The sequence below is a fragment of the Anabrus simplex genome, chromosome 8 (genome assembly GCF_040414725.1).
Source record: "Anabrus simplex isolate iqAnaSimp1 chromosome 8, ASM4041472v1, whole genome shotgun sequence".
NCBI classification, from domain to species: Eukaryota; Metazoa; Arthropoda; class Insecta; order Orthoptera; family Tettigoniidae; genus Anabrus; species Anabrus simplex.
Genome location: NC_090272.1, coordinates 190,638,572 through 190,652,763, shown reverse-complemented (window position 1 = coordinate 190,652,763; position 14,192 = coordinate 190,638,572). Strand labels below are relative to the sequence as shown.

The following is a 14,192-nucleotide window of genomic DNA, read 5'->3' as shown; positions in this document are numbered from 1 at the left end:
TAGTTGACCAAGGGAGGTCGGATAGGATAGATAGATAGATGAAAGTGAGGAGCCTGGCACAATTAAGTGGAAGCATTGCCAGGATTCCGTAGACTCGCCTGGTCGTCGCCCCCCTGTGTGTGGGGGTGGTAGAATAACAACCACGGTATCCCCTGGCTATCGTAAAAGGCGACTAAAAGGGGGTTCAGGGGCTCTGAACTTAGGAGTGTCTACGATACTTTTGATTAGTACCGCACCATGTGTAATACCATGGTTCTACTTTCCAAGCGATAAGTACCCTTACGAGAGGCCGATAACCTATATTTTGGACCCCTTTAGCTTGCAAGCATCATCGATGTAGTATTGAGCTATGGGAGCAGTCCCTTAGTCAGTGTTACTCTTGTTCTCAGTCAGTTTCTGAGACTGGGGCATTGCGGGTCGGATCCACTGATTGTTTTAACTTCATATCCATCCGTTCATTTTTCGTTCTCACGTTTTGCATTCTGGTCAGTGGAGGATTTTGGATTTTTATTTTGTCATTGCATTTCGTCTCATTTCGTACCATCAGGGGCCGATGACCAATCAATCAATACTGATCTGCATTTAGGGCAGTCGCCCAGGTGGCAGATTCCCTATCTGTTGCTTTCCTTTTCCGAAATGATTTCAAAGAAATTGGAAATTTATTGAACATCTCCCTTGGTAAATTATTCCAATCCCTAACTCCCCTTCCTATAAATGAATATTTGCCCCAGTTTGTCCTCTTGAATTCCAACTTTATCTTCATATTGTGATCTTTTCTACTTTTATAAACGCCATTCAAACCTATTCGTCTACTAATGTCATTCCACGCCATCTCTCCGCTGGCAGCTCGGAACATACCACTTAGTCGAGCAGCTCTTCTTCTTTCTCTCAATTTTTCCCAACCCAAACATTGCAACATTTTTGTAACGCTACTCTTTTGTCGGAAATCACCCAGAACAAATCAAGCTGCTTTTCTTTGGATTTTTTCCAGTTCTTGAATCAGGTAATCCTGGTGAGGGTCCCATACACTGGAACCATACTCTAGTTGGGGTCTTACCAGAGACTTATATGCACTCTCCTTTACATCCTTACTACAACCCCTAAACACCCTCATAACCATGTGCAGAGATCGGTACCCTTTATTTACAATCTCATTTATGTGATTACCCCAGTGAAGATCTTTCCTTATATTAACACCTAGATACTTAAACTGATCCCCAAAAAGAACTTTTACCCCATCAACGCAGTAATGAAAACTGAGAGGACTTTTCCTATTTGTGAAACTCACAACCTGACTTTTAGCCCCGTTTATCAACATACCATTGCCTGCTGTCCATCTCACAACATTTTCAAGGTCACGTTGCAGTTGCTCACAATCTTGTAACTTATTTATCACTCTATAAAGAATAACATCATCCGCAAAAAGCCTTACCTCCGATTCCACTCCTTTACTCATATCATTTATATATATAAGAAAACATAAAGGTCCGATAACACTGCCCTGAGGAACACCCCTCTCAACTATTACAGGGTCAGACAAAGCTTCACCTACTCTAACTCTCTGAGATCTATTTTCTAGAAATATAGCAACCCATTCAGTCACTCTTTTGTCTAGTCCAATTGCACTCATTTTTGCCAGTAGTCTCCCATGATCCACCCTATCAAATGCTTTAGACATGTCAATCGCGATACAGTCCATCTGACCTCCAGAATCCAAGATATCTGCTATATCTTGCTGGAATCCTACAAGTTGAGCTTCAGTGGAATAACCTTTCCTAAAACCGAATTGCCTTCTATCGAACCAGTTATTAATTTCGCAAACATGTCTAATATAATCAGAAAGAATGCCTTCCCAAAGCTCTCCCATTGTTCATTAATTATTCCTGGAATGTCCTTCTTAGAACCTGTTTCTGCCTTAAAAAACCTACACATACCCTTCCATTTTTCACTAAAATTTTTATGACTGCCAATTATGCTTGCCATCATGTTATCCTTAGCTGCCTTCTTTGCTAGATTCAGTTTTCTAGTAAGTTCCTTCAATTTCTCCTTACTTCCACAGCCATTTCTAACTATTTCTTTCCAGTCTGCACCTCCTTCTTAGTCTCTTAGTCTTAGATGTTAGGCCCCTTAAAACAACAAGCATCATCATCATCATCAAAATGGGAATAGTGAAGAAAAACCAGAGTCGAAAGCGATAATTCCTAACAGCATGTCATTTTCAAAGCATATTCGCATAACTGGCTGCGAAGATAATTTGGTGAGGCACTGTTTTCTGGGTTCAAGGTTTCGGATCGGTAGGGCCTACCCGACGCCGTCCGTAGGTAATATGGGAATACAGTACCATGGGGAAATTGTTCATATTCCTAATAATAAAAATAAATGAATGAATGATGTCCTCCACTCCATGAATGGAAGTGTGTTGGAATTTTGACCTCCGGCAAATTTCTTGGAAAGTAAGCGATTGGCTGCTTTCTCCTGCTGTGTGATTGGCATATTTCTGTGATGGCTTATGTGTAACGCAAGAATTCTTGATATCTTGACCACCAGATTCGATACTGTAGGCTGTGAAAGTGAGCATAGGTCCCAAACAACTATTTATTAATAACACACATAGAAAAACAGGTTAGGCCAAAACTTACAAATATTAATTCTTCGTTAATATTCAGCATTTCCTTCGAAGAGCAGTAATATGCAATTTTTTTTACATTCATTTTTAGATGATCTGAATTAAATGAACGAGGAATGTGTGTGTATGATATTTACATAGGTGATATTAAAGAATCATAAACTTGCCGAACAGTATCCCATTTTATTACCGGCACGTTTAACGCCAACGGCAATACTTTCATTATATGGAACTTCACTGAAAGCTTTCTGTGGTAGGCTATACAATTTAAGGCAAACAAGCTGCAATAGTAGAGGAACAAGAAAGCATTATTGGTTTCGTTTTATAAGAACTGGTTCCACTTTCGGTATTACGATCTTCAAAACGGCGTTTTTTCAGGAAATTAAACCACCTACTTCGTTAGCATCGCTTTGAAGCACGGATTTATTGCCTTTAACTTTTTCTGCCACTTCCTCAAAATCGTCATCCATTTTATAGGCTAAGATGCGAAATAAGTCGAGGGTCCCCTTGACTTCACGAAGTTAAACTTATTTCATCAAATAAGTACCACTTAAATAACTACGAAATGTGATACCGGTACTTTACTTCATGAAGTTGGACTTGATGAAGTAGGCCTACATCGCTGTTAACTACCGCCACGATTTATTTGTCCCGGAATCTGGAATAAAGCCGAGATTTCCGGGCTGAGTAGTTCGCACGGTGGTGGAGCGCTGGCCTTCTGAGCCCAACTTGGCAGGTTCGATCATGGCTCAGTCTGGTGGTATCTGAAGGGGCTGAAATGCGTCAGCTTCGGTAGATTTACTGGTACGTTAAAGAACTTTTGCGGGACAAAATTCCGGCACCTCGGCGTCTCCGAAAACCACGGAAGTAGTTGTGGGACGTAAAATTATTACTAATATTATTATTAGTATAGATTTAAGCTTGACTTGAACATAACTATTAGGCTTACTTAATGTGACTATAAATACAAGTGTTTAAAGGTGTAAACTTTGCACGTTTGTGCCCATTTCCAATAATAATAATAATAATAATAATAATAATAATAAAGAATTTCCCCTCTCTGCAGTTAAGTTGGTGATTTTTCATCAATCTTCAGGGTTTGAAATGTTTAGCAGGGAGAAACACTTGACGAACGCGGCTCGAAAATTGTATGTTGTCATGGCAAAAAATCCTAACGATGTTACATTTTGGTGCTATCGCCACGTGGATTGAATATTGAATTGCTTTCAGTTCATCAGTTGCTTTTGTGATCTCATTCGGTGTGGTACTATGTTTTCTTTGCGTGTTTTTCTGAATAGGCTATTAATTTTGTTGTTGCTAATCGATGACTAGGTTACAATTTTCCTAGTTTAATTCTTGAAGTGTACTGCCATATTAAAGAATCATAACTATACCGAACAATACTCCATTTTATTTCATTGAACGGCAATTTTTTAATTACATGGAACTCTCCTGAAAACTTCCTGTGATTTACAATCTGATCTCAAGCAAACAAGCTGTAATATTGGAAGAACAGGCAAGCCTCGTTAGTTACCTTTTACAAGAACTGTCGTTAAATAATACAAATACCAAAGTGCGAAGCGTTTTATTCTCTGTATAACATAACTTCTTTATGTCTGGCTGATGGATAAGATTTGCATTGGCCTATATGCTACCCTGACTTCAGCTTTTCTTTTTTATATGCTGTGCATTTGTTGATGTACCGGTATCAGCAGGTGATGATTTTGTTATTGAGATCTCGTTTATTGACAATGGCGTGCATTGCCTTAAATGCTGAAGTTAATAGCACGAGCTTAGGAACTGGTTAATATTTTATTGAATTTCATTCACCACAGGCAGGAAGAAATAAGACAACGCGGCTCACCTTGTAGTTACTGCTTTCGCCGCTCAAGTGTGCGACTCAAAATTGCTCCTACCGCTCCTACACTCGTCTCATCATACATCATTCTCTTTGCCTCATCGTTGCCTACGAGATACACAAGGCCGGGAAATACAGCACACTAGACCGTTGCCTACGAGATAATTCCGGCAAGTGCCGCTAGAGTCCTCTTTACTGTTCTGTCTCGCCCGCTCATTACAACACGTTTGAATATGAAAAACTATAAAAATTCATTAAAACTAGTAATTTCAGAAGGCAGCAAACAGATATGAGATCAAAGATAGACCAAGAGCAATTGTCTGACTTTTCTACAACGTATTTCTTACAATATGCTTAAACGAAATAAGTAATTCACGAAAGAAGCAGAGAAATCTGATAGAGAGTTTGTCACTTCTTACCGATTCCTTTAATTGTGCCTCAGAGTATCCGATAAGCGGATCGAGATTGCGGTCATAAATAACTTTGGGTTTAATCGCTCTTTATCCAATTATCAGCGATCCAATCTTTTCCTCCGCACATCTGATATTTTGACATTCGTATTGAAGCCGCTGTTTGGTGGGCGATGTTATGCCCGTTACGCAAATATTTAGCGTCGTTCCACCGTATTTCTCTTTTTTCTTCCCGTAAAATTAAATTTGTGTTCGCCTCTGTGGTGTAGTGATTAGTGTGATTAGCTGTCACCCCCGGAGGTCCGGGTTCGATTCCCGGCCCTGCCACGAAATTTGAAAAGTGCTACGAGGGCTGGAACGGGGTCCACTCAGCCTCGGGAGGTCAACTGAGTAGAGGTGGGTTCGATTCCCACCTCAGCCATCCTCGAAGTGGTTTTCCGTGGTTTCCCACTTCTCCTCCAGGCAAATGCCAGGATAATACCTAACTTAAGGCCACGGCCGCTTCCTTCCCTCTTCCCTGCCTGTCCTTTCCAATCTTCCCCCTCCCTCCACAAGGCTCCTGTTCAGCATAGCAGGTGAGGCTGCCTGGACGAGGTACTGGTCATCCTCCCCAGCTGTATCCCCCGACCCAAAGTCTGGTGCTCCAGGACACTACCCTTGAGCGGTAGATGTGGGATCCCTCGTTGGGTCCGAGGGAAAAACCGACCCTGGAGGGTAAACGGATGAGGAAATGAGGAAATTAAATTCGTTCTAACAGGAATAAAGCTCCTAAATGACCAATGTTAGCATGCTTTTCAATTTGGTTTGCTTTTTGGTCAAGTTCAAATACCGTAAAACTATTTTTCTGATTTCATTACCCGTATACTACTTCTCAATTTACAGATTACTTTCTGTAATCTGGTATTTAATTTTCTCATCCGTATATTTTTTAGATTTAACGGAGATACTCGTAGACTTTCCTTGACATAGAAACGAGACTTGTACTCCTCTTTCGTTTGTGGCTGACGTATGAAGATATGGTATGTTCATCGTTATCTGAATGGGAACTTTTACTAAATTTTGATGGCAATACATCAATTTTGGGAGCTGGAGGCTTCCTGCTTTGACATTTTCCTGTTTGTGAACAGGATACACAATGAAAACAGAAGGAAATTTGATGTGGTTACACTGAAATCTGTTTTATGAGAAGAATTGGTAGGTACCTAAAGAGATCCTATTATATCACTTTGCCTAGAAATAGTTTGCTTCCATTTCTCCCTTAAACCGTACTCTGAAGGGAAACTATGGAACGTCAATTTCCATGCCTTTTTAGTGTCATCCGAAATAGAGAGGTACACAACAGTGCACCTTCTTCTCAACCTCATAGACAAAACCAATATTCACAATAAATTGCACAAAATCAACACAGCATCAGAATTACTCCGCATATCACAATGTTAAAGTCCGCTAAGAACAGAACGGAAACCTGTTATCTAGCGGCCAAACCATGAACACGGTCGGGCCGCTTTTTCAGCGACAAATTAGTAGCTATGTCCCGGCCTTGTATATCTCGTAGGCAACGGCCTCATACTACCCATTCTCTTTGCCCTTATAGGCTCACTCAACTCTCTTTGGGCTCAACGCCTAAGAAATAAGAATACAAATCTGTATTTCCCTTCGATCATATATTATTATTAATGCTCTAAGGTATTTCCAACCTTTGTCCCGTCTCGCTCCGGGGTCGGGTATGAGGGGTATGAACTGAGTTGAATCTTTGTAAAGTGTGTTTTGGAGGTTTAATTCCCTGTGATTACTTTTCTTGGTGCAGAACTCAAGCTGCGCTGTTGTGCCACAGTGCCAGTGCAAATTATGCAGTTAACTACTGTAGATCGACTGTCCATACGTACCATACAAATTTCCATTGAACTTCGCGGAAACTACGGTACTGCAGGCTATCGAACCACTAGTCTACCTTACTTGATTATGTTAATTAAAATACGCTAATGCTTTATACACTATTTTTTTCCACACTAGGCTAAAGTACCGGTACCGTAGGCCTACATAAAAATAGAAGCAGTTTGTGCAGTACCTAGGCCCTAAATAATTATACATTTTCACTTTCGATAGTGTATGTTTGGACAGTCGAAATTATCCGTAATTTATACTACCGGTACCTATGACTAACCTACTCACCATCGCTTTTGTGATCTTTCACCCTTGTCTTACTCCTGTGACTATTTGAACCAAGATGTATTCTACTATAAACTATTTCTTTAGCCTCCTAATTATAAGTAACTTGATTACTGTACCTCTAACTTAGTAACCACTTTGATACTTACTGTACCATAATATCTAATTAGGGTCAAATACCTACGCTACAGTATTTTCCCTTCATGCCTAATTTTATCATATAGCCTCTCTCCATCTGTAAAACAAAGCCATAGATCTACCATATTTTTCAACCATGGTACCAGTAGGCTACTTAATGCATATTATGATTCTGGTCTTAAATTTGTGGTCAAAAACTTATCTAGTGTCCTTCATCTTATTGTCCACTAGTGATCAGCAGGGGATGATCATATAGATATACCTCCCCTTAAAACAACCACCAATAACTGTACCGTACTGGTACTTTGTTTTTCACAATGCATGATACAATCAAAGAAATGCATACTTAATTCACTTCGCCCTTTTTTAAAGGCAAACAGGTTACCTTATTGGAACTCTTTCTGCTGTGAATGTGGTCGACTTCAGCAAGTGACTCCTAGGATATGAAGTATTGTATCCATTATCAACATTGCAGTTAGAAAGGTATTTTGGTATGAAGTGACTCCTTTGTTATCTTGTTGGTAGATCGGTGTTACTAGCCTACTGCTTTTATCCAATATGAAAGTGGCGTACTCAAATTCTATATTAAACTTGCTGTGCTTTTCTGTGAAACTATTTCATTCTTTCTTTACCCATTATACTTCCTCATTTCTGATCTAATTTCATGTTCTCTTGAAGTTTGACTTCACAGTCCATTCTGTTTCCTCAATTGCAATTGTGTTATCATTCTTAATGTCAAACCATAATTACTGTAATTTGAAACATTAAAAGAAAGATTTCCTGTTTTGTATAGATGTTTAAAATAGTTACAGTATTTCCTCTTTCTTTCCAGTTTTCCCCTTGGATACAGAATGAGCTTACCTGACAAAAAGGATAAACATTTCCTGTTTCCCTAAATTATAATTTTCGTGTTGCCTGTGTTCATTTCCTGACTGTTTCCAAAATCCTCCTATTTCCTTTAGGACTCTACAAATATGTGTATGTCTTTGTTCCTTTCCTGTACGAAATGCTTCTTATCAACAGCATTTCTTGTATAAAACCATTTCTGATATGCCCTGTTTTTACATTTACATGCTGCCCTGACTACGTTACTCTACCAGAAGGTACGCATTTTCCCATCTTTACACACTATTGTACCAAGATATATCCTAGCTATTTCTAGTTCTGCATCACTGTGTGCCTCCATTTCATTTCATTATCCTAGACCTGCTTACTGTCTATTCTTTGAATAGTTTTGCTAATCATTTCAATGTATTTCTAATTTCCTTTTCCTTCCTTTCCTTTCTGCATCTTAGGCCTAGCAATTTTCAGTTTGCTGCAAATCAGATAGTGGTCAGTGTTTCTGAAAAATACCCCTCCATACCTGCATATTCCTTAAACATTTCTTGAAATTAAATGTAAGTGCAGTGGAACCTGCCCTAACAATACTTGTTACGGAAAGTTAGACTACCGGTACTTTCATTTAAGTGGACACCTAGGGTCCAGGATAGTAAATGAATGAAGGCATTTCCTCAAATTGCGTTTAGCAGATACATGGCACATTTATTTTAGCTCTTCAGAGAAGCAAATAAATACTTTATAAGTTGCTCCTTAAAAATCCATGTTCATTTGATGAATCTTTTTCAGTTTTCATTTTGTTTTATTGTAAAGGAAAGGAAGAAATAATGTAGCCTGTTTTTTAAATGGAGATTTGTAAGATTGTGCCATGTATATATGGATTTTAGGTTTATCTTGTCAACATTACCTTCAAGCATGTCCTCAAAATTTGTTCTTAATTACAATAATTCTGAGCATCATGATATCTTGACAACATTGCTGAAAAACCTATCTTACAATCAGAATACCAGAGTATGATATTTTTCACCCTTGGTTCTTTGAAAGTTCTGAGACTAAAAATGTCAATTCCTTGTTGGATGAAAACTTGTAGAAATCTCAAAATAATGGTCATCCATTACCCCACTAAAACATATTTCTCCATCATTTACTTCTTTTTAGCCAGCTCTGCTGTCTAGGGTTAGCAAGCCTGCCTCCTACCTGGACGTGCCTGGTTAGATTCCTGGCCATATCAGATTTTTACCTAGATGTTAGGGCTAGTTTGAGGTCCACTCAGCCTACATGATAATGCTGAAGAGCTATTAGACAGTGGAATAGTGGCCCCTGCCTGGAGAGCCAAAAAAATGACTGCCAAGAGAATTTGTTGTGCTGATCACGTGTCACCTCATAATCTGCAGGTCTTTGGGCTGTGCAATGGTTATGCTGTGGGTTTTGTTTATTTACTTCTTTCTATAATATACCATACTACTGAGAATTGTGATCTCTTGATAACATTAACAAAACACCTATCTAATGATCATGATACCAGAACATGACATTCTTCCCCCTTGGTTCCTTGGTAGTTTTGAAACTACCAGAAATATTTTGTTAATTTGGACAACTTGAATTAATAAGTTCTCCCTCACAACAGGCATTCTTCATAGAACTATTAATGTCAGTTTAGGTCAGGTTCTACTGTAATTTATTATGGACCTTGTACCCCTGTCCTTCCAAGGCTGGCAGTGAATAGCCTTATGCTTGAAGAATGGATTTGTAACAGCTAATCCTGTACTAGCACAGAATTCCATTAAGTGTTTCCCATTCCTACAAGTAGTTACTGTAATTTTCCATTTAAAATATGTGTTACCTGTGTGTGTTTAAATATTTAAATCCTGTTGCTTAACATTAACAATATTAACATCACGTTAATCACGTTAATAAATGAGATATTTCATACTGTTTCACTTATGTGTTTCCTTTGTTTCAGTGAAGAGGTAGAGAGGTGCCAGAAGTGGAGCAACAATATTACCCAGCAAATAGATTTAGCCTTCAATATATTTTTTATGGTGTACTTTTTTATACGAGTGAGTATATAATTCATACTGCTTGTTTATTTAAGTACATTGTCAAACAAGTGGTGTTTTGGCCTCTCGGTAAATTTTCATTTCTGGGTCATTGGTACATTGTAGGCCTCTGGATCTCAAGATCACAGATTCAAGGCTGGCAGAGGAAGTCAGATGTTTGAAGCGTGGAAAACAGTCCATTTGGGACTCCATGTTGTACGATGTTGGCATGTGAAAGATCTTTGGTGACTCGCTTGGTGTTTGCCTGAGAAAATTAATCAAAACTCGGCTGTAAATCACCCAACAGAGTTCTGATATCCCTGTAATCTGATAGAGTAAAATAGAACATCAAATTTGATGTATTGTTAGCCTAAATGGCATCATATAAAGAATGCTTTAACATGCTAGCTGAGGCCATGTGATTATTGTTTTTAGTACCAAGCCGCTCATATCATCTTTGTGGTCTGACTTTCCCTGGCCATTCGTTACTCCTTACCGACCCTGTTAATATTGGTTTTGCTGAGCCTAGGGAGCCTTTCATTTTCAAGGCCACAACCATTAATAATCAGTCCTATCACTTTCCCATCCTTGCATTGCTAAAAACCTTCATGTGTTGGTGTGATGTTAAATTACTAGGGAAAAAATCTACTTATCTCTTGATAGTTTCACTTGGTTGAAACTGAACTTCTTTTTGCTTCTTCAGTCGAAGAGAGTATAGACTGCAGTTCTAAACCTTTTAAACAATTCTATTTGGCCTGTGATGAACAGAATATTTACATTATGTATGCAGTTACACAAAATTCACTTTCCTCAGGTTCTCATTCACAGTTCTGAATCAGGGTGTGAAGCCAATGAAGAGTGCTTCATCTATCAAACTTTTGTTCAGTCTTGCCTCTGATTGCATGGAGAAAGCCTTCAAAGGCAATATGTTTCACAGTCTGTATTTCTTCTCCGGAGTCACACTGAGGCAAGTCCTTCCATCCCCAAATAAACATTAATCAATCATAACAAAATACCAATTGCCTAATTTATACTCAAGGAATCTAAGGAGCAGCTAAAGTTATTTTACCATAAAAATTATATTCTGATTGAAAGCTAGGTTTTGCAATATTGGACAACTATTGTGGTGATATATTCCCTTACTGTGTGTTTACACTAGTTAGTACAGTATGTAATAAATCAATCAAGCTTCATAAAAGAAACTTAAGTGGAAAAGTGACTTACTTAGGCAAGAATGAGAAATACACATAATATAGATTGAGAAAGAAGCATTTCACTATGAAGTTAAATAAATTCAAAATGATTGTGTGTCTGCCTAATTTACTGAGTGTATTCTGCATCTTTCATAGGTAAGTCATTGTTTCTCTGTACTCTTTCCATATCCAGCTTGAATTTGGGTCTGTATTTTGTCTTGCTGTTTAAATAGAAACTTTATAGGAGGTTGCAGGTGAAATATCCTTTAGTAAAGTCTGGAATCTTAAAAGCAGGTTAATTTGAAGAGAGATAAGTAGATTTAAATTTAATACAGAAATATCAATTGCATTACTCTTTTATTCAGTAAATTGAGTAAATTGAAATAGAACATGATTTCTCCTTTGTATTTCTCAAACATAAAAAGAAGATGCATGCAAAATATGAGACCATTGAGTTGAAGAAAAGTAGAACTGGATGACTGACATATGTGGTTTGTTTAGAACTCATGATTTGTAGTGTCGTCATCTTAGGTAATATGCAGTAGTACCGTAACTTAGAGGCTTTTCAGTCAGTTATTGCATGATAAATTTTCAAATTAATTTTGAGCATGTGATCAGTTTAAACAATGTAAAAACACTTATCAGAAATAAAATGTCAGTCCTGATATTTGCTATCTAAACTAGGAGCTTCAGTACTTTTTTGACTGATAACTCTCTTCATTGAACACCCACAATATTGTGACATTCTTATTTTATTAGTAGTACCAGTAATAAAAGTTAATAATAATAATAATAATAATAATAATAATAATAATAATAATAATAATCTGTGTAGTGTCAGACATACATTGTAGTAGATAGGCTGCTGATATCATGCAAGCAGGTGTATTCTTCTAAATCAGGGCCATCCAGCCATTGCGCTCCGAGAGCGCGCCCGCGCTCGCGGAGCACTGGGCAGTCAGGCTAGCGCTCCTTCCCCTACCACCACTACAGTGTGGCAGCGAGGAGACCTGAGACAGACGATGTTCGGACCGCGCTGACCAGATGCGTACGTACAGTCTTGCGTCCGACGGCTTTTGTGGGTTTGTTGACATCATATTGATAGGGCTAATTTGCCGTAAAAATATACCGCATCTACAAATCGAAAGGTACTCCGATGTATGGAATATGCAGGAAACGAAATCAAGTGCTAAGTAAAGAATACAGTAATGTGATTTATTCAAAACTGAAATTTGAACATATCTGAGAGGAAAATTCAACAACGTTTTACCGATATGAACAGATAGTACAAACATTGAGTGACTTTTGGTCAGTCGTTTTCACGAGCTTTTACTTTTGGAGCAAACAATCATCTCCAAATTGAGCAGGCCTACAATATATCTGTACACAGCTATTCTTAAACAATTGCGCAAGCTTCTATCGCTTATCGTTTCACGATGTTTACTTTTGGTAAACTTAAGAACCGAAAGGAACACTCAAAAATGCACGTTGAGCCGAACATTGACAGAACTTTACATGCATGTTTATACAAAAGGGGCTATTCTTCTTGCGGAAAGCCGCTGCAAAATTCTTCTAAACTTCGTGACATTACAAAGCGGTCTTTAAGACGAACATTGCACTGCAGTTTAAGCAACTCTAATTGAAATAGCTGTGGAGCACTGTCTGCACTAAGAGAAAATGGTCGAACAAATACATCTAACACCGCTTGGAGTTCTGTATTCTGAAAATCTCTTTTCAAACTCTTTTTGTAATTGGCGAATTACCTGCAAATACTCATCAAAGTCGACACCGTATTTCACTGTTTCAAGCAATGGAAAATGTCCTGTGTTCCTTGCACGCAACTGGTTTTCCCACAAAATCAATTTTCTTTCGAACGCTTGAATTTTTTCCACCAAATCGGAGATTATGTGCTTGTCGCCCTGAAGCGAAGTGTTCAAAGTATTCAGATGGGCAGTAAATTCACTTAAAGGGGCCAAGTCCGCCACCCACTTAGGATCATGCAAAAGAACTTCGGGCCACCCTTTCATGTGATAAAAGGTATCTATTGCATTCCGCAAGCAAAAAGCTCGATGAAGCACTTCGCGTGGCTCAGCCATCTTACTTCTGCATGGTACGGGATATCCGGATACTCCGCTTCAATGTCATCCAAGAACTCTGATTTTTACTTTTGTTACTTGCTTTACGTCGCACCGACACAGATAGGTCTTATGGCGACGATGGGACAAGAAAGGCCCAAAAATGGGATGGAAGCGGCCGTGGCCTTAATTAAGGTATAATTAAGGTACAACCCCAGCATTTGGCTGGTGTGAAAACGGGAAACCACAAAAAACCATCTTCAGGGCTGCCGACAGTGGGATTCGAACCCATTGTCTCGCGATTGCGAGCTCACAGCTGCCCGCCCCTAACCGCACGGCCAACTCGCCCAGTACTCTTTGAATTGACGGTGCGTGAGTTCGTGGGAGCGAAGAAAATTTACCATTCGCACAACTGTTCCCATTATGTCTTTAAGCTTGGCGACTTTTGCACAGATTGCCTCCTGGTGTATAAAGCACTGGATCGCCGCCATTAGGGTACTACCGCTCTCAGCCATGTTTAATTTTACATAGCTGAGGAACCCCGTGGGTAGACCACGTAAAGCAGGAGCTCCATCCGTCATTACACTCATCAACCGTAATCCCATTGACTCAAAAACACCCTCCACTGCTTGGAAAATATCGAAACCGATAGTGGTGTCATTGAGAGCTACCAAGTCTACGAAATCCTCGGTAACACGAAGATCGTCATCCACCCCTCAAATGAAAATAACGAGCTGAGCTTTGTCCACAATGTCGGTTGATTCGTCGAGTGCGATGGAAAATGATACAAAACTTTCTGCCTTCTCCTTTAATTGCTGTTCCATATCAACGGCCATGTCGTCTATTC

The 14,192-nt window shown here is 39.0% G+C and overlaps 1 protein-coding gene across 1 annotated transcript in view; it reads left to right on the top strand.

Annotated features, from left to right (window-relative positions):
- The window catches only part of slo (calcium-activated potassium channel slo), a 1,051,052-nt gene that overhangs the window by 428,808 nt on the left and 608,052 nt on the right, over nt 1-14,192 (top strand). Inside the window, exon 3 of the mRNA XM_067152575.2 lies at nt 10,002-10,098. Coding sequence (XP_067008676.1) covers nt 10,002-10,098 — 97 coding nt within the window. The remainder of the gene's footprint in view (nt 1-10,001; nt 10,099-14,192) is intronic.